General features: G+C 38.6%; 1 protein-coding gene across 2 annotated transcripts; it reads right to left on the bottom strand.

The window, feature by feature from the left end:
* Nucleotides 1-185: 185 nt before the first annotated feature.
* On the bottom strand, nucleotides 186-23,899 carry LOC117295802 (UDP-glucuronosyltransferase 2B20-like). 2 transcript variants are annotated; one of them, XM_033778564.1, is made up of 6 exons: nucleotides 23,787-23,899; nucleotides 3,999-4,647; nucleotides 3,257-3,572; nucleotides 2,485-2,716; nucleotides 1,549-1,768; nucleotides 186-1,353 (listed from the first exon to the last, which is right to left on the bottom strand). In XM_033778564.1, exons 2-6 carry the CDS (start codon nucleotides 4,598-4,600, stop codon nucleotides 1,065-1,067), a joined length of 1,659 nt encoding a protein of 552 aa, XP_033634455.1. In that variant the 5' UTR covers nucleotides 4,601-4,647; nucleotides 23,787-23,899; the 3' UTR covers nucleotides 186-1,064. The 2 variants fall into 2 exon arrangements, with proteins under 2 accessions (XP_033634455.1, XP_033634456.1); XM_033778565.1 differs by lacking the exon at nucleotides 23,787-23,899 and adding an exon at nucleotides 7,049-7,112.
* Between the last annotated feature and the right edge of the window lie 82 nt (nucleotides 23,900-23,981).

Genomic DNA, 23,981 nt, shown 5'->3' with positions numbered 1-23,981 from the left:
AAGAACAAAACACCCTTGTCACACGAAGTTGTGTGCTTTCAGATGCTTGATTTCGGGACCTCACATTCTAAACTTGAGGTCTCGAAATAAAACTCGTGGAAAATTATTTCTTTCTCGAAAACTACTCCACTTCAGAGGGTCACAATGTTTTATATTATCAATCTCTTCCCATTACTCGTTACCAAGTAAGGTTTTATGCTAATAATTATTTTGACCAATTACCAATAGTGTCCACTGCCTTTAACGACAATGAGTATTCAAACATAGAGATAAACATATGAATCAACAATAGTTATAATATTTTACTTTCAGCTGCTGAGCCACCCAAGCTCAATGCTTTCAGTTTGATCTGGACAATCACTCCAGGATATGAAAGTGGTCCGGATTTTTATTATAGTTTGTTTCAGAGAAACTGAGGGGAAATCCCTTGAAAAGGAAAAGGAAGCATGACAAAGAATTATAATTACAATGTAAACAATAACTAAAGAAAACCAGTGATCTATACAAAATATTTATGTGCCTAGTTGTTTCCATCACAAAACGTTTTTAAAAGGCATTGGAGACTATCGGTAACTTCTGAAAATAATTGTCAGCATAAACACTTACTTGATGTAATGTAGAGGTAATTTCTCACTCAAATAATTATATTATTCGTACCTCCGAGTGTCAACAGAGGGCAGTAGTCAATTTCCACAATGAATCGATAGTTGGAAAGTGGAAAGATTCAATTGACCAAGCGCCGAAGGGCAGACGTGTATACAGACATAATTTTGGGCAAGCGATGGCAAATAAAATAGGGGTTTGGGGTGGAAAGTGTATCGAACCCTTTTATCTGTTGATTTCCAACAATATTTAGGATTTTGTTTCTAGTTTTAAATGCCTTCTATTTTAAAAATTGTACGCGACTTTATTTACGCTTACCAAAAGGTGACAATGAACATATTTGTCTGCCTTTTGAAATTCATTTATATTAAAATTGTACATGATTTTATTAACGCTTATCAAAAGGAAACAAAGAACAATGAACCCATAAGCAAAATATTTTAGAAATCGAAGTTGATTGATTAAGTAGTTTTCAATTTTGTCTGCCTCTTTCTGCACATGTAACATAAGAGTGCAAGGCAGCCCCTGCAAACAAGGTAGATAATCCCCAACACCGCAAACAAAATGGCGCCAAGGAACGCGTACACATCAATGAGATTATTCTGTATCCATGTGAGATCTGCTGATCGCGGACGTAAATGTTTCCCGCCAAGTTGGGCCACGTGATTAATCCAAAACGCAGCTTTCTCGGATGGAATGAGTGGTTGATCTCGGAGCATACGGGAAATGTGTTGCGCCCTCTCGCGAAAACTGGAAAAGAGAAGAAATAGTTGTTGGAAGATTAGCTAGACTGGTACCCTGTCTAACTACCCGGAAGGATAAAAAGACAATGTACTTGCTTTTCAGAACCGGTGATTTCATTGGAAACAACGATTTCGTTGGAGAAAATGTTGTTGAATTTTTTTTACAATTTTTGTCCGTTAAAGATTATAACACTTGTAATACCTTGGTTCCTTGATAACGCGAGTGATAGCTTCAAACAAAACGTCTTCATTCAACGTAAGGAGGTCCAGCTTAAGTGCCATCCCTTTAGCTTGGGCCCGCTGAATGTTGTCAAAGTGGTCAGCGAAGAGCGGGATACCAATCACTGGTAACCCGTACCATGCCGCTTCGTGTAAACCATTCAAACCACCATGACTCAAAAACATCTTGGTGTTAGGGTGACCTGTAAACAAAGTAAAGAATAATAATGTTACTCTTGTCATTTTTAATGAGTCCTTCGCTGGCAAAGAGTCAAAGGTAACCGCGTTATTTTTTTCTCGATATTATGAACTGAAGAAAGCAAGTTCAGAAGACAATTTGGAGACTTTGAACGCTAGGTGGCAGCAGGCTTACAATGTCTGTTTCTGTTGCTTTCATCACTCTGAGCATGTTTACTTTTTAAAGATCAATGGCAAGTCTAAACAAGTTCGGGGAGCGACTTAAATTGACCAGAAACTGTGACATAGCTCTCAACAGACCATATCAACCATAATGCTCCAGTGCATGGTTCGATATAGTTCAAGTCTATAGTCGCCACCCGAACTTGCTCTCTGCTGCCACCTAGAGTTCCAAAAAGTCTCCCTGAAATCACAGTCAGCCAAACAATGATCTAAGTGATTTGTCACTAGAGAGTCACCGGGTGGTCGTGTCAGACATTATACAAGTGACTATGGGCAATTAGAAAAAGTTTTATTCTTCAATATAAACGCTTGCATATTAATTTGTCGGTCTACTATAAGAAGGGACACTGAGTTTGTAACAGCTGGAGAAATTTCTACACGTATGAGGGACAATGAGATCCGGACCAATCAGCCATAACATCATTGACCGAGGACACCACTCGAAAATAGAAGAATACATTTGGTGGAATAAAGTAGATTATAACAAAACACTACGCACCCATGACTTCTTGCTGTGGAAACCATTTAAAGGTTTTCGTGTTCTTTCCAATTATGATTTTGGTCAAGTTCCCCGAAAAATGCCAAAGTACTCGCTGTGGCAGTCTAGCCAATGCATTAGCAAACATCTGAGCCTGCGCAAACTCCATCTCGTTCACGTGACCCCCTAGCGAGAACAGGACGACGCCCTCATCATTGGCACTGTCTAGAAAATCTTGCATATCTTCTGGTATCTATGAAATAGGACATCCAAGTAAATGGGTTAATGTTAAAGGTATAGGGTTGAGATTTGGTTTTAAACTCGTATCAAGGTCTATGCTGGGGGGCTTTAGTTAAGTTTTAGGTACACCTAGAATGAAGTTTTTGTTACGAGCCCATGGATGTGGCCTGGTCAGGGCCTATGAGCTGTTTAAGCAGCTCTAATGAAATTTGGACACAGGCCTCTAGCCTAAACATCTGACGTAACATTTCGAGGCCCGAAGTACGCCAGAGATCGGCCATGAGCCATCATGATGGTCAGGTGGTACGGATGTACCGTTGATTCTCGAATCATAATTCGCAGTCAATGATATACGTACACGCATGGAATCAAGTGCATGCTGGTCTAGCTAGCGATCAAGTTTGATCACTAGCTAGACCAGCATGCACCTCATTCCACAGTTAGCGCTTGCGCAATGGGTATTTGCAAATAGGTATAATATTATGTACATTATCACTGGTTCTATCAAACCAATACCTATCCTTGCAGGGGACCAGTTTACCAATCATCTTACCTTACGTTCTGCTGGTAATCCCAGCATGGGAGAGGCTATGAAGATAACATTAGGCGTTAGAGGACGTGCTAAATCCATCTCGAAGCCCCCGTAGAACACCCAGAGTTGCGCCTCGGCCATCATGTTTGCCATGCTCTTCTCTGGACTAAGATCATAAGCAACTTGGATTGTACGGTATTTTATGAGCATTGAGCGGCGGATGAACCAGTGGACGCCGTACAAATAGAAGTTCTTCATGCGCTGTATGAACGTCATCCTGTCGGTCAGACCGGCTTGGCGCTCCGGTATATAGGCTGGGTGGCTTGCTAACCCGTACCTGTGTTGGATTCGGATCATTGATTTGGATTTGAATGATTTGGATCATTATCAGAAAATACCAAATCTAAGCTTGGCTCTGATAAAAATGCTAATAATATACTAAGTTTGAACGAATCATTTTGCGAAAGCTTCACAGTCGAAAACTTCGCAGTTGTTTGATTGATTTGTTCAGGAGTCATTGCCTGGAAGTTAAATTGTGCGTAGACATGGAATTAAACAGGTGAAAATACAAGCATAAAACGATTCTGACCTTTATTTCAGAGGATCCCATTTGTATTTCTTACGACAATATTTAGTGTTCGGGATAAAATTCTGTGCTATGCTTGCGACGTTTCATAGCCCACCCCCCCCTAAAAAAAACCTGCAGCAACAACTTGGGATCAGTTTTTTTAGAAGAAATCGTAAGGTTTCTATATATACCTACCACATTCCTTTAGCAGGAATAATACCAGTTCCACTCACGAGTGAAAACTTGATGCCTAATCGCTTAGCAAGTAAAGGTTGACAGGTGCTCAGATCCTCCCCAACCAGCATGTCAAATTTCTCATCTTTTAAACTCTTTATGGTATCGTTATCCCTAAGCAAACTCTCACACTCGGTCACAGCAAAATCGTTAATAATATCTTTGCTGGCTGTGAATTTGTTTCGCCAGTAGTAGACAGCCGAGCGCCATACGCCGTTCGTGTCTCCACGCAGACTCGAACGAGACAGCTCTCTTAAGTTTTCCCTCCGATCTTCCTCTGTGAACCTGGACTGGTGCACGGTGAAGCTAAACAGGGCAGCGTCGCTGGCGTTCAGCCATTTTGTGCAGCTGTTGCTGAGCAGGAAAGTGACGTCGTTACCACGTCGAACCAGCGCGGCCGCAATCTTGGTGTTGGTTAGGTGGTGGCTGCCTTCGTCGGACGCGGTGTAGTATAGAAACTTCAGCTTCTTTTGGGGTCGTACCGTTGCCATGGAGTTTACGTAAACAATGATGAGAGCCAAGACGATAGCAAACTGGATATGTTTCCCGTTGGAGTTAGCCATGATGAAGAGAGAGTGGTTGTTGGTATCTAATAGGCTCTGATCAAGGGCTGTCGAAAACAGAGAAAAAGATAGTTCGGGTTGGCAACTCAAATAAATAATATGTTTTGACCAGTCGATGGGATATTGCAAATCTTAGTAAATCACTTTTAAGGTGTTGTTTTGTGTCCGGTAGGTTTGCTGTAAATTTCGTCACCGATGCCGAACTGACTAGTCTTGGTTCAAGACGTTACTATCTCAAACTAGTAGCGTCTCATACTCGTAGCGTAACGTAACGCGACGATGCAACGTAAGTGACGTAAAACGTAACGCAATGTAAAACGTAACTACTGTACCGTAGCGTAAAACGTATGGCAACGCACGTCACGTATGATCTTAAGTGGTAATTTTATTACTTCGTTTTTATTATCACGTAAACAAAAAACAAATTATTACCCTATAATAGGCCTACCTTAAATTGCATATAAGACACTTTCAACGTCACACAACGGTATACGAAGGGAGGACCCGACAAAGCTATTCAGCACTGTACACTGCACATACATTCGCAACATCCCTACTCGTCACCTTGGTGACTGAAAGAATGATTTCATGTTAAAAATGTATACCAGCAACAATTATAATGTATACTTTTTAACATGATATCAAGGGTGAACGCTATGAGCGTTGAATTTGATGATGCGCATTACAATCTCCGGCCTTATTTCAGTGCAGACTACCGTCTGAATATATTAAAGCACTGGTTTTGTGGACATTGGGATTCTGACCGGGAAAATAAGCTAGTTATGATTATCATAAAATACATTTTTAGGCACTATGAACCTATTTGATGTTTTACAGTTCAGGCATACCTTGAGTAAAGTTATTTTAATTTCGATTAAATTTAAAATAATTTCTACATTGATTTTCTTTACAGGGTTCTGGTACCTTTTGTAGATCAAGTCTGTGGTCACGAAGTGAATGAAGATATACATGCCAGGATTTTAAGCTTCACGAGTCTTTTGAGTAACCAAATTTGGTTCAGTAAAAGGTGAAAATCACAGAGCAATGTTTTCAGGAGAGTCGCAAATACGTTGTACAAGTTAAAGCCATTGGACACTTTCGGAACAGAAAGAAAACAAAATCACAGATTTACAAATAACCTACAGGGTTTACAGAAGGTAATGATGAAAGACTTCTCTTGAAATATTATTCCATGCAATGCTTTATGTTTTGAGAAAACATTAGAACAATTCTCGACGTCGATAATTACGGATTTATAGTGACACATGTCATGACACGGCGAAACGTGCGGAAACAAGGGTGGGTTTTCCCCGTTAATTTCTCCTGACTCCGATGACCGATGGAGCCTAAATTTTCACAGGTTTGTTATTTTATATAGAAGTAAGATGTGATACACGTGTTGATCTTTAAGTGTGGGCCTTTGAAAAATACTGTTTACAGAAAGTGTCTAATGGCTTTAAGATAATGTTCGTCTCCTAAGACGTAAATTATCTTTGTGACATTGTTTTACTCATTTCGTCAACACCTCAGCAAGTAATATTTTAAGGGAAGCGTTCTAACCGTGTTGGTTTAATTAGTGTAAACATGTGGTCATTGTGTTTTGTGTCGTTTATGCACAAAAGTTCCTTTACCCCTTTAGGAACCGTGTGTACGAAGGCAGTGGCCACCATTGGTAATTGTAAAAGACCAGTCTTCTCACTTAGAGTATTTCAACATATTATGCACAAAATAACAAACCTGTGCAAATTTGAGCTCAATTGGTCGTCGAAGTTGCGAGAGAATATAAACAAGACAAAACACCGGCTTGTCCGGCACAAGTTGTGTGTTTCAGATGCTTGATTTCGAGACCTCAGCTTACTAATATTACTAAATATTGTACAAACCCACACGTTAAAGGCAGTGGACACTATTGGTAATTACTCAAAATAATTGTTAGCATAAAACCTTTCTTGGTGACGAGTAATGGGGAGAGGTTGATAGTATAAAACATTGTGAGAAACGACTCCCTCTGAAGTGCCATAGTTTTTGAGAAAGAAGTAATTTTCCACGAATTTGATTTCGAGACCTCAGATTTAGAACTTGAGGTCTCGAAATCAACCATCTGAACGCACACAACTTCGTGTGACAAGGGTGTTTTTTTCTTTAATTTTTTATCTCACAACTTCGATGACCGATTGAGCTCAAATTTTCACAGGTTAGTTATTTTATGCATATGTTGAGATACACCAACTGTGAAGGCTAGTCTTTGACAATTACCAATAGTGTCCCCTGCATTTAATGTCCAATGTCCAATATCGAAAAGGCAGCGTTGATATTCGCTGTACAAACGTATGTGAATGTCCAATATCCATTATCAAACTAAATTTATTGTCACATCAAAAGCTGCTTGAATTTTGAAAAGAAAAACCAGCAAGATAATGCGCCAGCTAAATAGTGTTATCCACTTACCTGCTTTAATTGAACACTTTTAACTCTTAAAAGAGTGTTTTCGTCGGCAGAGATCCCATCAAAGACCTCATGCGACACTTGTTGCTGGGCCTGGAAAGTGGACTTACACACCCCGCACTCAGTGGTTTTACAGTGTTAGGGATGCCTACAAAGTGACTGCAAGCAACACAGGGCTGCCGATGTGTGTCTATTATTTTATTTTATTTCAAATAAAACAATAACACAACATTACAGTGACCTGGCGGAAGATGTCTGCGTCCGAACGGCTTCCACCCGCAAATTTTGTTAGACACTCGCCACTAATAATGTTATATGGACCACAAATACAACACTTGAGACCAATGAAGCGTAACGTTCGAGCATAAATGACAGGTTTATATTTTAAGCATTGTGTTTTCTATTAAAGATGCTATGTCAGATTTTTGGCCCCAAACATTAAAAAATAGATTTTTTTGAGTGAATGGTATTTCAAAGAGTATCACCCGCTCTAACGAAAACAAGTTCAACTTTTACTTTTAATGGTCAGGAACCACGACACAAATTTAAAACGTTTCTTATAAAACACATAATAATTGGTCACGTGATATATTGTCGGTATCCCGACAAAAACTTTTGAGCACTTTATTTCACTGCTACTAATAATTGGCGGACTTTTTTTGAGCAATGGCTCAAATGAAATCTTGTAACTTTCTCGACCCCCATCAAAATGCCTATTGAATTTTAAATCAAAATTTTTGGGTCAAATCGGCCAAAAATCTGACACAGCATCTTTAATGCCTAGACAATCAAGGTTAGTGCCATGCTATACCATAACATACCACACAATCACAGCACGAAGTAAGAGGCACTGGACACTAAATACCCCCCAAAAAAGAAAAAGAAATCAAAATTAATTTGTAACGAGCAATGGATTACTGTTGATCATTCAAAACAGTCAGAAACGGCTCCCTCTGGTGAAGTTACGTATAGTTTTTGAGAAAGAGGTAACTCTCACCCCATAAAAAGACACAACTTATATATAAAATAACAAACCTGTGAAAATTTAGTCTCAATCGGTCATCGGAGTCGGGAGAAAATAACGGGAAAACCCACCCTTGTTTCCCCACATTTCGCCGTTTCATTACATGTGTTTAAAATAAATCCGTAATTCTCGCTATCGAGAATTGACACTGTTTTATTGTTTTTCTCAAAAAGTAAAGCATTTCATGGAATAATATTTCAAGACAAGTCTTTTACCATTACCTTCTGTAAACCCTTTTAATTATTTGTAAATCTGTGAACTTTAACAAAAATTCTGTACCGAAAGTGTATAAGGGCTTTAAGTCCTGAAGCTGTTTTCAGGCTCTTTAAAACACACAAACTAAATGCATCAAGGTTTTTTTTTTCTTCTCTCTTTCGATTACCAATATTGAGTCCAAATTTTGACAGATTTTAACCATATATGATGGGATATACAAAGTGAGAACACTGGCCTTTGACAATAATACCAATGGTGTGCTGCCGTCGATTTCACAAAACTCTTACCAAGTTAGGACGGGTTACTCGTCCTAACTCAAGATCGAGTCCTAACTCTTTGTGAAATCGACGGCAGTGCCTCACGTTTAATACCTAATTGAAGCACAAACCACGGAGTCTCTTAGTTAAAGCCATTGGACCCGTTCAGTAAACAGTATTGTCCAAGGTCCACACTTCGTGTACCACAACTTCTTTATCAAATAACAAACCTGTGAAAATTTAGGCTCAATCGGTCATCGGAGTCGGGAGAAAACAACGGGAAAACCCACCCTTGTTTCCGCGCGTTTCGCCGTGTCATGACATGTGTTCAAAATAAATCCGTAATTCTCGTTAACGAGAATTGATATCATTTTGCTGTTTTCTCAAAAAGTAAAGCATTTCATGGAATAATATTTCAAGAGAAGTCTTTCACCACTACCTTCTGTAAACCCTGTAAGTTATTTGTAAATCTGTGAAGTTTTTTTTTTTTCTGAACCGAAAGGGTCCAATGGCTTTAATTTGAATAAGTTCACATGATATTCATACGGCTTTTAAAAAAGTAAAAACTTCAAGAGTTACTTTTTTTTATCAAGTTCGTAAGCTGTTGGAAACTGGTCTTCGGGAAGAGAAGAAAGTTCGTTAATGTTGCTAAAAATTAAATCTGACTTGTCTAGCCACATTTTGTTCAGAACGTCCATTAAAAATTGCAAGGAATAAATGAACGCGTAACAGTGATGAATTGGTAGAAGCCGCGGAGAATAACGAAGTGCATTTTTTTTTGTAAAGACGGATCTTTAACTTAGGCAATAAAACATCCTTAATGTGGGGATAGATTGATCGTGCTCAGTCCCTTTCCCCCATCCGGGGGGAGGACAAGAACGAAACGTTCTGAAAGCTTTAACAGCGTCTCAACATGATAAATGATAGATGTCAGAATGTCTTGGCTCTGAAATAACTTGATGATGGGCAGAGAGGGTTGAAAAAAAATATATAAAAAAATATCTTGTCCGAATTTAAGGCTTTTTCATCATCCAGGGTATTCAAAATGATACTTTTTTTTACACAACATCCCACCACATAACGACAAAGTGTTTTCATTTTGACGCACGCCGTCGACGGCAGAAGTGGTTTTGGTTTTCGAAAACCTGAGTTTGGGCCTAACTTATTTTAGATCGATATTCGAAAAAAAACATACGTGTACAAATATCAACACAAGTCTAAATAGCATTCCCGTAAAAAAAACCCGCTCGATCATACAAGTAGCTATTTATATATTCAGCATCAATGAAAATTAGATTTGTGGTCCAAACAACAATCATTTTTATGAGTTTATACGTTTCTAGAAAATATAATTAGTTATTGCAAACACCTTGTACCAGCTAAAAGGATATTTGGTATAAATGCAAAAAACAGTTAATCGCCTGACGTTTCGACCCTAGCAGAGTCTTTCTCGAAGGCTAAATGACAACACAACATGAATTGGAAATACATGAATAGCGAAATGTTTATAAAAAGGATTGTTTTTGCGGAGAAGAGGTGCGACTAATTGTATTTGTAAATAAAACTATACACATGACACTGTTTAGAGCCTATAGAACTTTATCATGGTGCAGTCATCTTGAATTTCTCCCATTAGCAATGATTGATATCAATATTACCAAACCGAGGCTGAAAGAACAAACTAGTCTGGTTCCTATTTGCAAACTCATTATTAACATTCATTATTGTTGTTCGATACGAGGTACATGACCAAGATGGAGGCAGCACGATAAACGTCTATAGGAGTGGGTGCTGAATGCCAAATGCCCAATTCCAAACTGTTAACATGTGAACATGAGAAGAACTAATAGCTTCCGTGTGTCATAATTTTCGGTCAACAAACTCCCTACAAAACTCACCAAATCCATACCCTCCCCACCAAATGACATTATGATTGACCAGGGTATAAATGTAACTTTCTAATTAGCTATAACTTTGTAGATACCGTCAGTTTAAAGAGTGGAGTTCCTCTGTCGTTTAAAGGCACTGGCCACTATTGGTAATTACTCAAAATAATGGTTAGCTTAAAAATTACTTGGTTACGAGCAACGGAGAGCTGATGATAGTATAAGACATTGTGAGAAACGGCTCCCTCTGAAGTAACGTAGTTTTTGAGAAAGAGGTAAATTCTCCCACAAATATTAAAAGACTTCAAGCCTGAAGCCTTTTATTTTGCATCTAAAAGCACACAAATTTGTGCAACAAGTGTAATTTTTCGTTCATTATTCTCTCGCAATTTCAATGACATAATATTGAGCCCAAATTTTCACAGATTTGTTATGTTATGCATAAGTTGGGATACACCAAGTGAGAATACTGGTCTTTGACAATTACCAAAGGTGTCTAGTGCCTTTAAGGGTCGCGCGTGTCTCCACCCGGTTATAGGGCGATTCAAGTTGTCGATGCAAATTTGATACTTTTCGGCGAGGATGTGCCGGAGATTTCAGTCTGTGAGTTTATTTAGACACATGTTGAAACTGTTCACAAACTCGATCGTGTCAACATCTGATACGATCAATGTGTCTCAGTCATGTAGAATTTGTTTGTGAACTCAGTGACAGTGCGAACACATGGAGTCTTGGGGTCACTGGCACATGCCGTGCCCACTTTCTCATGTACCGGAGCCTATATTTAAAATAAAAGTGTACAAGATTCATAAGGTTGAACAAAATATTTTAAATTTAGTTTAGTCTAAAGTTCATACAAGGCATTTCTTAGTTTGAAATATTTCCCCTAATATGATTTCATGTTTGTTAATTAACTCCACAATGAGATTCAATTCCCTTTACGAGAGATCACAAAGCCATGGACGGCCACTTTAAGGTGAGGTATACACATAACTGTCACCAGGGGCACGCTGCCACCTACTACTCACAGGGCTGAAACAGTGTTATCACCTTTACAGTCTGTAAGGATGTAGGCATAGGTCTCATCCACTATGCATGCACCACCTTCCCAACTTTTCACGAAGCAATGATGGTTGAGTGTCTTGTAGATAAGAAAGCAAGACAACAGAGGGACACGAGACTTCACACAATGTTAACCAATGAAAGGTGGACAAGCTTGGGTATGCAGGAGAAGAACAGGAAGACAAAAAAGGACAATGGATATATGAAATCACCACATGAAGACGGTAACATGGAGTAGGATGGCAAAAGACAATGGCCGGAGAGGGCCTCATCCAGATCCCATGATGGGGGACGATCGGAATGATGGTGACAATTTCCAAAAATTTTGGAAGTCAATTTCTTTGTGTAAATTTTGAATTCCAGTGAGTTTTTAAGAACTATGGTATCGACACAGCGTGTGGTAAGACAGTACGAGAAATTAAAACAAACTACTACCACATCTGTACATAACGATGGTCGTTGGTTTTCGATTCTCGTGTGAAAGGGGGGGTTAAAGTATGATTTAATAACACGGGTTGCATTCGGGCATATGAGGATGTGTTCTTTAAGACTTAAAGGCAGTGGACACTATTGGTAATTACTCAAAATAATTATCATAAATCCTTACTTGGTAACGAGTAAAGGGGAGAGGTTGATAGTATAAAACATTCTGAGAAACGGCTCCCTCATACAGTAAAGTAGTTTTCGAGAAAGAAGTAACTTTCCACGAATTTGATTTCGAGACCTCAAGTTTAGAATTTGAAGTCTCGAAATCCAGCATTTGTGATTTTATGCATATATGTTGAGATACACCAAAGTAAAAAGATTGGTCTTTGACAATTACCAATAAAGTCCAGTGCCTTTAAACATCTATATCCGTACGGGCACCGGTACTAATACTACGATTGTTTAATAAGTGACCTTTCAATTCATGGACCATTAATTTCCCTCAAAACAGTTGTGAACTACAACGTTGAATAACATTATGCATACCCAAATAAGTCAAAATCGTGACCCACCATCGGCAGACTAAGCAGCCAGTTCACAAACAACGTGCAGAAAAGTGTGACCTGCAGACATGGCAATATAAAATTCGGACACATTGTCGCTAAAGATAAGATACTCAAGTTGCGATGTGGCGCGTCGTGACGAACGTACATCGCAAGAATAAGCCCGTTCAAACAGACCCTAATGCAAGATAATTATACAATATACGGAAACAGTATACGTGCTGTATCTACACTTCAGCCTAGCATAGCTGCTCAAACATACTCCAAAACACAGTCAATAACTTGGAGTAGGGTTTGAACAAAAGCTTGAAATAGCTTCTCTTGTTTCCAAAGTTATTAGTGCGGAGGTGTTAAACACACACAGTGTCCAGTCAGGACTAATGTAGCCGGCGACAGACTATGTGGGTCATCGAAGTAGTGCATCAAGGGCACGTGGCGTCGGCGGCAAGACCTTCTTTATCCACGATGGAATCATCGATTCAGAAGCATTTAATGAGTTTTTAAAGATCAATCAAAAACAATTTTTTAGAAACCAGCTACATTTAAAAGCTTTTGATTGATCCTTTTATTGCGAAGTGTCAGTTTAAACTAGCCACCGCTTATGTTTAATTCATTTTGTTTTAGGTGCAATGGTATTATAGTGAAAACACAATATTCTGTTACAGACGATTTAAAGGCACTGGACACCTTTGTTGCCTTTAAAGACCAGTATTCTCACATGTTGTATTCCAACACAATATGCACAAAATAACAAGCCGTCATGCTTTCGTTATGTTTTCGTCCCATTTCCCGTTAGTTTTCGATCATCCGGACATAACGAAATTCGAGACTTGGTTTCCGTTGCATATCAAATCAACGTACATCATATGATCATAAATGAGTGAGGGCGACCTCTTTGGGTTAGGTTTAGCCAGTCATGCTTCAAACTTATTCAAACTTGATATTTCTGAGCCAACACAATAGTAATAGTGGCTTCTTTTATAGTGCTCATATTCGTCACTCAGCGTCCCTCAAGGCCGGCGCTTCAACATTCAGTATTATTTTTCCTTCAGGGTACTGTGGAGCTATAGGTTTCAATTATTAGACTTGTATTCCTTTTACAGCACAATGTAATGGTTTACAATGTTCTGTGGTGCAATATGCTGCTGCCAATCAAACCAGGACCACCAGGCGAATCCCTTCTCTTTATACGATAAGTGCACCGTTTTTTTGTACGTACGTTACACAACACACGGGACCATAGGCTTTACGTCCCATCCCGACACGTTGTACACTATATACCATCTGATGTTTTAATTTAGTTTGAATACATTTAAAAACAAAACAAACAAACAATGAGTCCACACATAATAAGAAAATGAGTTTATTTGGATAATTTGCAATACTCCTACATTCTCTACCATGTTTAGGCCTATACTTTCAATACATTTCAGCTCCTCTCACCAACTTCTTCGTCTTAACCACATTCCAAAGAGAACATTATCTCAAGCCAGGCAGAACGAAGCAATCAATCCTCGGTGCACTTTAGGTTGCCGGAAATTGGATCTTAAGAAGCAAAACGTTTTCCCTTTTTGTTGAAGTACATATAGCAGATTTGGATATGTAATTTGTGGGACCAGATGTACGGACATTTTGAAAACAGATCAACAGCTTGATTGTTTATGATTCCCCACAAAAAACATTTCCAAGAACTTTGGCGGGTCAGAAAGTGTTACATTTATTCAATAAAGAAGTGCATCGGAGGGGGCATACGACTGAGTGTTGAGAGGTTTGAACTCAACATGAAAACAACATTACGTAGGCTGCGAGGCGAACGGCCAAATCGATCCCAAAAGACTTCATGAGAAAATGGTGGGGAAAAAGCGCGGGAAAAAACCCTTTACGAGGAAAAAAGGACGTGTTCGATGGGCTGTCGTCTGTACTGAAAGGCAATGGGTTTGAAGGATAGAATTGCTTTACTTCTTTAGTGGAATGGACAGAGTCTATTATACCCTTGGGATGGGATTCACTGATGTCATCGGAACTCTATGCGGTTCTCTTCTCTCTCGCTCAATCTTCGATTTCAGGCCCAGAGACCATTTTTTTCCTTCTTCACACTGCATAAAAGTCATTGGGTGACGGTATCTTGCGCCCGATGCAACTGAGCATAAATGAACTTGGCACAAGCGTGTGCTTGTCAGTTGAATGCTTTTGCGGGACACGCCAGACAGCCCGCAAAAAGCCAATTAATTACAGCGACCCGAGAGCTGTTGTTTTGTAAACGTGATAGCGGCGATGAAAAACGAAGTGTAGCCAGAGAGTAAAGTAATACATTAACCTATCCGTCTGCGAAGTTAGGACTAGAGTTTTTCGAAGTTTGTGTGGTATCTCGTCACGGCACTAACTATAAGAAGTTGATTGAGGAACGTATGGCAGTCGGTCGAGTGACGAGGTTTTACACTCTGCGGGCTCACAGTGTGTTGAAGCATCAGTGAACTTGTAATAAATGTTGTAACAAGTCATCCATAATGGCAGTCAATATAAAGGTAGGGGATACGGAAATAGTTTCGGGAGAAGTGTGGGTTCATCAGAGTACATGTACGTACTTGTGTGTCAATGTAAACTGCAAAACCTGAGGTGTTAAAATTGACACCATTGGTTGATGTCACATGTTTATACCGGCGAAAGAATCAGTTTTAATATCGAAGTGTGTTAATAAAGTAAACTCAATGTTATTTTTGTGTGTGGCAGGAATAGGAAACTTTTGGGACGCTTGGTGGCAGCAGACTTACCATAGGTAAAATCCATTGTTCCCGGTAATACGCTTCCAAAGTCTCCCATTACTGTTATTTCAACACGATGAATTATGGTGTAACACCCATTGTGTCAATTTGAACATCAACGTTTTTGCACGAATGGCACATGGATGGAAATGGGCAAATGATGATACACTAAATTGTCCTATACAATGTCTTTAAACCACCAACTTACCATGTGTTCATGTTCTGCCTACTTGGCATTGATGGAACTAATTTGAAACTTGTTTCAATACTTCTGCGTAAATGCCAAAAAGACTCAACTAAATTCAATGCATGTTGGTGCCAGATCATTCTAAATAAATTTCAGTTGAAAGAGTTCTCAACCATGTTGACGAAAACATGCACTTTCCACGAAGCCTTATCAAGAAGTCATATCGGTAATAGGTGCAATTCCCCTAGTCCATGATTGCCTTCCGTAAATCTCACAAGTCAATCCCGAAAAACTTCAAAGTCTAGATCAAAGAAGATGAGTGACCCCTACCGGAACAGTGTGAATACTTCTTTAGAAACTCGCTCTGAATCCGTAATAGAGAAATAGTAAAATGTTCACGCTAAAAGCTGTCCAGTAGAATAGTCGAGAAAGTTTAGATTCGTGCATAGATTGCACGAGTTTACAATTAAGAGTTAAGCATAAAAAACTTACTTGGTAACGAGGAATGGAGAGCTGATGATAGTATAAAACATTGTGAGAAACGGCTCCCTCTGAAGGAGTACAGATTTTGATTTTTCTCACCAAAATAACAAAAGACTTCTAGCCAGAAGAAGTCTTTTGTTCCTATCTGAACGCACACAAACTCTTCCAGCAACAAGGGTGATTTTTCTCTCATCATTTTCTCGCAAGTTCAATTACCAATTTAGCTCAAATTTTAACAGGCATGTTATTTTTATGCTTATGTTGGGATACACCAAGTGAGAACACTGGTCTTTTACAATTACCAAACGTGTACATTCTACAGTCCAGTCGTAAATTTTTTTACATTCAAATTCTGCCTCCCATCGGTCTCATTCTTCAATGCTTGAGAAGTACAAGTGTCAATTTATCATGTTCACACGGTGTTCATAAAAACCATGGTGGAAGAGGAATCAATGAATGAAACCAAACAACTCAAAGGCCCAACAACTAACAATCAATATGGAAGGCTGAACCCTTCGGTTCACACTATCTGCTGACCGACATTTGGTTTACTTCAAGCTTCAGGGATAAGTTGACTTCACCTTTGAGTTAAGCTCGGCTGACTGGCTGCCCAGAATGACTATCCCTTCCTCGGCATGGTCGAGATCTATTCGCCGCTCGTAGGTGGCGTTAGATCTCACTCCACGCGACCTAATACCAAGCTTGCCTTAATTACGCTGGACATCCATAGAATCGCCTAACAATAACACCAAAAATCCCATCGTCCAAAGCACTACATTTCCCACACAGCTGCATCAATCAATTAAGTCAAAATGCTTTTAATCATAATTCAGAAAACATTCAATGACAAGGCTATACAAATCCAGCCTTTAAACATCGCTAATCTTCAATCAGTCAACCTGTCATTTGCTGACAAAAATTACAACCAATGAGTATGAAAGGCTTGGGAGACGGAGAGCTTACAAATCCCCATCGTAATCGAATTAGGTCTTACTCTCTAAATATGCAACAAACATTTACTCTGTGATTCAGCATTTCCCATTTTTTTTTTTTTAATTTGAACAGATGGCTCGTACCAAATCGTCTTTGGATGACCTATTTGTTAATGTCCAGCTTAATACCAGAAATACCATTATTTATAAGAGAATTTTAATTCCGAAGGCCGTTCTAACTCTCTGAGAGACACCAAACACCTGTGTAAAATGCCACAGAGAGTTCCCTAACTAGTAAAATATTGCTTAATAGTGGGGCGGATATAGGGGAAAATTTATTGATGGTGGAATGTACGCACACAATCTGTGTATACTATGCAATGAGGAAGATAAGTGGCTTTAGCCCTAGATTTTCAAGTTTGTTCTTAAACAAAAAAATAGAACGACAGGCAATAAGGTGTATTGCAATTTTTCGGCCAGTTTCGTCGTGTAGGGGTATTTGGGTGTATCTAGCTTGCTAAAGTTTGGAAAGAAAAAAGAGGTTTGTTTGCAAGAGGCTGAGAGACTGGTTGCTAAGTGGTCGGCAGCCCCACTGGAGCCTCCACCAAACTGTCGGCACTTTATAAAGCTTAATCAAGATAACCACCACTACAAAATGTCTAATATTTCATCAGGTTTTAGAAATAAAGAAGCTATAGCTTTCACAGCTAACATTTAACTGGTCTGTTATCGACTCCCTCGAGCCAACAAAGACGTTTGTAAATATAGTAAATCTGGATAAGTTGCTAAGATCTTTGAGGTTCGAAAAATTGAACACCACATCCGTCTGTTATTTGCTATGTACATGAAACGCAGTTTACATTCGACTAAAGTGACGCCAGTTGGTGACCGTGCAAAACACAGCTTTCCCTTTCCATGAATTCAACGAATGTCTACGGTTTTGTCGTAGAATGAATCACTGTTCAAGTTTATTGGTTGAACAAAAATTATTAGGGAAAACAAAAATAAAAAATCCTTTTTTTAAAGTTGAAAACAAGTCTATTTTCACACATCGTTTAAATATAACACCAATGTTGTGTAACTGAAGTTTGGTAAAACAATTTGTATTGTGCATCTTCATTTGTTGCAGTTATGTGCATAACTGCGCAGAAGATGAATCTAACCTCTGTTGGTCTATTGACTGTCAATGACGGTTATCTTCATCATTAAATTAACAATGATGTACATTAGACCTGACGGCTTATTGGCCTCTTCAGTGCATTTTTGTAGTTATTACTTATACAGAAAGAACTACTATAGGACAACCATTCACTTCCAATGCGATCTAAATACAGGAGATTTCGGCTTAAGATGAAAAAAAAAACCCAGACACCTGACTTTACGCAACGGTCTTCAGTGATGCTATTGATTGGTGGAATCCCTGAGGCCTAAAGGTTTTTTATCATGAGCTAATGTTAGTCTAGCAAACCCACACTAAGGTTTTCCCGCCCCTCTATTTCGCGCGCAAGATCAAAGCTTATCGCGTACTCATACAGAGTACCACCTAAGGGCGATTCTTAGGACGAGTGTGAGACCTGAACAAGATCAAAGCGTCTACGTTGTAATGCGTCATCATCCCCCGCCTCCTTCCCCTCCCTCGTGCCCGATCATCGGCTTTATCTTGTCATCCCCCGGAAGGTTTCCATCTGATGATGGAGATACCCCATAAAACAAGAGACAATCAGGGGATGGAGGGAGAGAGCCTCGGAGGATGGGTCGACTCTATACTCGGGAGATAAAAGTCAGCCCTTAAGTGTGATGTGTCTTTCTCTAGTGTTTGAAGTTGACGGGGTAGATTAGTTTCAGGCATTATTATGAGATGCAATGTTTTAAAGTTAACATAATCAGTTTGTTCCGTTGCATTTGTTAAAAGGTACAGCTGGGAAAACATATTTCTCCTCATCCCACAAACAATAAAACAAACCCACAAAAATAACGATCAAAAAGAATTAGGTCCTTAAAGGAACACGTTGCCTTGGATCGGACGAGCTGGTCTTTGAAAAGCCTTTGTAACTGTTTGTTATAAAACGCATATGATTAGAAAGATATTTTCAGAAGGGAAACGGACTTCTTGACAATTGTAAAAAAGGGATTTAACAAACACAATTTGGGCAGATTGTGACTTGAACCTGTGCCCCTCCGGCTTGACGTGCCGATGCTCTCAAATTACTAGCAAATGTCGGCGGTATCCAAATTTTTGTCAATACCATGTCAGAATGAACAACATGTAACAGCCGTGTATAGCCATGAATCACATTCACGTCAAGATGGTTCTTATCCCGTTTTACGGTTATTTTTAATGCACACAGACTGGTAGCTTTTCAAGTTTAAAATTATAAATAAATAAATACATAAATAAATAAATATTAAACAATTCTTTTTATCTATTTAAGTTTACAGTACTAGCACATATTAGCCTTTTTGAGGTATGGCAGACGTGATAGGAGTGCACTGTTTGGTTTGGGTGTATACAAACAAAAATACCAAAACCTTATAGTGTTGTAGCATTGTGTCCGCCATATCTCAAAAAAGGCTTTTTGAAAACTTACCTCTCAATAATGAAGGACTTCTATACGATAAATAGTAGGAAATATTATGACTTGTTATTGTACTTGGTTTTAGTAACTCAGGGTTCTCATTGATATCCAAAATGAAAATCTGATAAATCGACAACTATCTAAAGTCGAAGAAGAGACGACGAGAACTGCATGTATCAAATCCTGAAAACAAAATGGCGTCCTTAAGCCAAAACAGCTGATGGACATTTCAAAAGCGAATTGCTGTTGTTGTATGTCGCGTCTATGTAAACATGTACAAAGTCAACTTCTAGTGCATAATGCTAAAAAACCATAAACACACTCATGAGGTTACTTTATTCGCAATGTGTTAACACCGAAATTTTGTGCTGGTAGCTAATATTGCAGATACTGCTGTTTAATAAGGGTGCATTTATGAACACATTGTCATCAAAGCTGCTTTACCATTCAGTCCAATGACGAAGGATGATGATTTGTGAACAAGTGCAATGACAAAAGTTGGTGTCATTATGAAACAAATATTGAGTACATTCGCCCAAGCATTTCCGCCAAATAAAATCACTCGTGAAATTATAGTTTTTCCTTTTCACTCGGGTTCTCCTCATGAAATTAATGGAAAAGTTCAAATTTCACCTCAGATGTGACAAGGATCTACATATAAAACAAATACAGAGTGTAATTTCGGATGCATTTCGCAAAGGATAACCACTCGTGAAATATAGCTTTTCCATTTTGTGAAATGGAAAAGTTCAAATTTCACCTTAGATGCGACAAGGATCTACATATCAATTACAAAGTGTAAATTGTGCGGGGGTTGTCGTTGAACATAATCACTCGTGAAATCTTTCATTTTCACATATAGTCCAGACGTATCATGTACGTACAGAAAAACGCTATTGTGTACGTACACGATTTTGTTTTGTTATTCATGTTATTTGGCATGAAGCCACATGAATAACAAAACAAAAATCTCTATCTTATCGTGTACGTACACAATAACGTTTTCTGTACGTACACAATACGTTTTGGATTTATCGTGTACGTACACGATAATATTTTTTAATTCATGTTCTGTACGTACACAATACGTTTTGGATCTATCGTGTACGTACACTATCATATTTTTTAATTCATGTTGCGGCCAACTCTTCCCTATATATCCATCCTGCATTTACATCATAAATTTTGTTATTATGAAATGAATGATTCACAATACGAGCACTATTTCGTGCACTCTCCAAAGGTTCGATTTCACAAAGCAATAAAAATCATCGCAAGACAAAATTGTCAGTATTACCATAATGATTTGTATTGTGACATCCCACTTTACTTTGAAACTACGATTTATATGCAGTTCAGATTGATCTTAGCTCTTTGTGTAATCCGCCCCATGTATATTTCTACGTGCACTTTTACCCACAAAATCACGAAATGAAACACCAATATTCAAAATTTGTTTTTAATACCAAAGGGAATTTCGCTTTTTGAAAGGGTGGCTAATATTTCTTCAACATGTTGTAATAATGTGCCAATACGAAAGTGACGACTACAGTTTATAACACTGCTTCCTACGATTCATTTGTGCGAAAACTCATTTCGATGTGATTTGGCACCTTTCTAAAAAGGGCACTGTTATGTCCCGAGTGATAAGAGAGGAAATTGAGAAAGAATGAGAGAAGAGGCTAATATATCTTCAACGAATATAAATGTTGTAATAATGTGCCCATACGAAAGTGACGCCTATAAAGTTATTGACACTGTCTCCCACGATTAATTTGACGCCTATAAAGTTATTGACACTGTCTCCCACGATTAATTTGGACAATAACTCATTTCGATGTGATTTGCCACCTTTCTAAAAAGGACATTGTATGACCCGAATAATAAGAAAGTAATAAGAGAGAAAATGACAGAAGGGGGCTTTCGCTTTTGAAAAGAATAGCTAATATTTCTTCAACAAATATAAATGTTGTAATAATGTGCCCATAGGAAAGTGACGACTACAGTTTATAACACTGCTTCCTACGATTCATTTGTGCAATAACTCATTTCGATGTGATTTGCCATCTTTATAAAAAGGGCACTGTTATGTCCCGAGTGATAAGAGAGCATATTGAGAAAGAATGAGAGAAGAGGCTTTTGCTTTTTGAAAGGATAGCTACTATTTCTTTAACAAAAATAAATGTTGTAATAATGTGCCCAAATGAAAGTGACGCCTATAAATATTGACACTGTCTCCCACGATTAATTTGGACAATAACTCATTTTGATATGATGTGCCACCTTTCTAAAAAAAGACAATGTAATGTCCCGACTGATATAAGAGAGAAAATTGAGAAAGAATGAGAGAAGGAAAGGATGGCTAATATTTCTTCAACAAGTATACCTGTTGTAGTCATGTGCCCATACGAAATGACGCCTATAAAGTTATTGACACTGTCTCCCACGATTAATTTGGACAATAACTCATTTTGATGTGATTTGCCACCTTTCTAAAAAGGACACTGTAATGTCTTGGGTGATGCAAAAGAATGGCAGAAGGAGATCGTTTCAGTCTGGATGTTGTTACATGCTGGGCTAATACCGGGTGGATTTAACCGAGATTAGGTTTGTAATGTTGCGGGAGTAAACCTATGCATGTCGCCTGTAGGTCTAAAATGTCATAAAATAAGAGCAAAACACCCTTTCACGACGTTCCTGAATACGTGGAGCCATTTTAATGTTTTCACATGACCAACCATTCACCAGTGCTTTAAACAGGGATGAAGAAACAGAATGATTTTAGGCGGGAAATATATTTGAGTAGATTTGAGACCGTACACCCATCTCTGTGTTGCCGTCACTGTGTGGACATTCATTTGTTCTGTACATTCAAGGAAAATCCCATTCGTCAACACTGTAAATAACACTGTGTGGACGTGTGCAAGTCCACATAGTGCTTCAATCCCTATTTGATCTTCTTGTGTCTCTGGGTCCACACTTCGTATGTTGTGAACACGCCCACACCCACCCACACACATTGTATTTCATTCAAGTCGATTCAACACCGAGCCTGAACGGCTTTTTAACATCAGATGATTTATGGTGCACTCTAGAGCATCTCAGAGGCGTTTTACATATTACTTGTACCCAACTTAGATTTGATTTATCACCTCGATCTCAATAAACGAAAAGTGTTTTGACTTCAATGTTCTTGCAATTGACATAGTTCTCCTGACAATCAGTTAGACATCTCTAGCTTTTTAATAAACAAGATGTCTCACTCGAAGGTTTACATACAGAGGCTCATGTCTTACAGATTTACACTTCAAGTCCTTTTTGTTTGCAAAGATCTTTAAAAAAGTGGGCTCAGTTTGATAGTGACAATCTATACAGTCATAATATACCAAATTGGATACTCCAAATTTTCAAGCCCCCAATTATGAAAAGGTAATGCTCCTGGCACGCTCGGGAGCACACATTCACTTTTTCAATTTACATTCATGATCAATTCTAACACGATGCGTGTATGCACACTGTCACTTCTACGTCGAACTTGTATTGATATACTTTGGATTATATCAGGTCTGTGCGTGTACGGAATAATATTGTTCAGTTCATTGTTAGCTGTTTTTTATTTTCTCTCTTAGTATAGAGAGAGGGAGTGAGAGTATCATTTTGAAAATTAGTCTAAAAGTACTGAAAGCCAAGCAATGGCATTGAACTGACTAATTAAAATATTGAAATAACAGTGTAGTTTTATAAATAGGGCATTAAAGGCATCAGATACTGGTATTAAATTACCCAAAAATAATGTTTAGCATAACAACTTACTTGGTAACGAGTAATGGAGAGCTGCTGAAAGTAAAACAAATTGTGGGAAACGGCTCCCTCTGAAGTTGCGTAGTTTTTGAGAAAGAAGCAATTTCTCACTCGAATAATATTTGAAATAGATTTCGAGACATCAGAATTAGAATTTTGAGGTCTCGAAATCATGCATCTGAAAGCACACAACGCCGACGACCAATTGAGCTCAAACTTTCACAAGTTTGTTGCTTTTGATATACGTTTGGACAATATCGCAGATCCCATTGTCTTATATATTGACAAGTGTAATGTGTTCTTTTACAACACACGGGGCCTATGGCTTTAAGTACCATAAAAGGAAGGACGAAACAATAATGGTTAACTGTCTTGCTTGAGCACACGTAAGTCAAGACCGGGACTCGTACCCACACTATACTCACATCATATACAGCAGTTATGAACTCTCGCACATCACATTAAGTGTAATATAGTAGCATATCATCAAAGGAAATACAAGTGTTACGGTACTGAAGAAAAGATGGAAACATACAGTGTTAAACCATAATTAAAGGAACTTTTACCTGGAGACTGTGTGGGGTGTTGTCAAGCCCATGTCCAGCACAGAACATCAACATTCCACATGTGGCTGGTGAACGACAAAAACCTTTGTATGTACAGCATTGTGGCTTGCCCAAATAAGCTCTTATTAATGCGAGTCCATAATCAGCCTCTAAAAATTCCAGGCCCCAGTTTGGCACGAATTGGGACGAGTTGGG

The sequence above is a fragment of the Asterias rubens genome, chromosome 10, assembly GCF_902459465.1.
Source record: "Asterias rubens chromosome 10, eAstRub1.3, whole genome shotgun sequence".
NCBI classification, from domain to species: domain Eukaryota; kingdom Metazoa; phylum Echinodermata; class Asteroidea; order Forcipulatida; family Asteriidae; genus Asterias; species Asterias rubens.
Note: the sequence above shows the minus strand (reverse complement) of the source record. Positions and strands in the feature narration are given on the sequence as shown.

Bases quoted from the DNA above. Each gene is read 5' to 3' on its own strand.
- LOC117295802 (XM_033778564.1), bottom strand. From the start codon at position 4,600: ATGGCTAACTCCAACGGGAAACATATCCAGTTTGCTATCGTCTTGGCT. The intron at 1,769-2,484 runs GTGCGTAGTGTT...CTTTGTTTACAG, and splicing joins TCCACAGCAAGAAGTCATGG to GTCACCCTAACACCAAGATG. The intron at 1,354-1,548 runs GTATTACAAGTG...TCTCTTTTCCAG, and splicing joins CGCGTTATCAAGGAACCAAG to TTTTCGCGAGAGGGCGCAAC.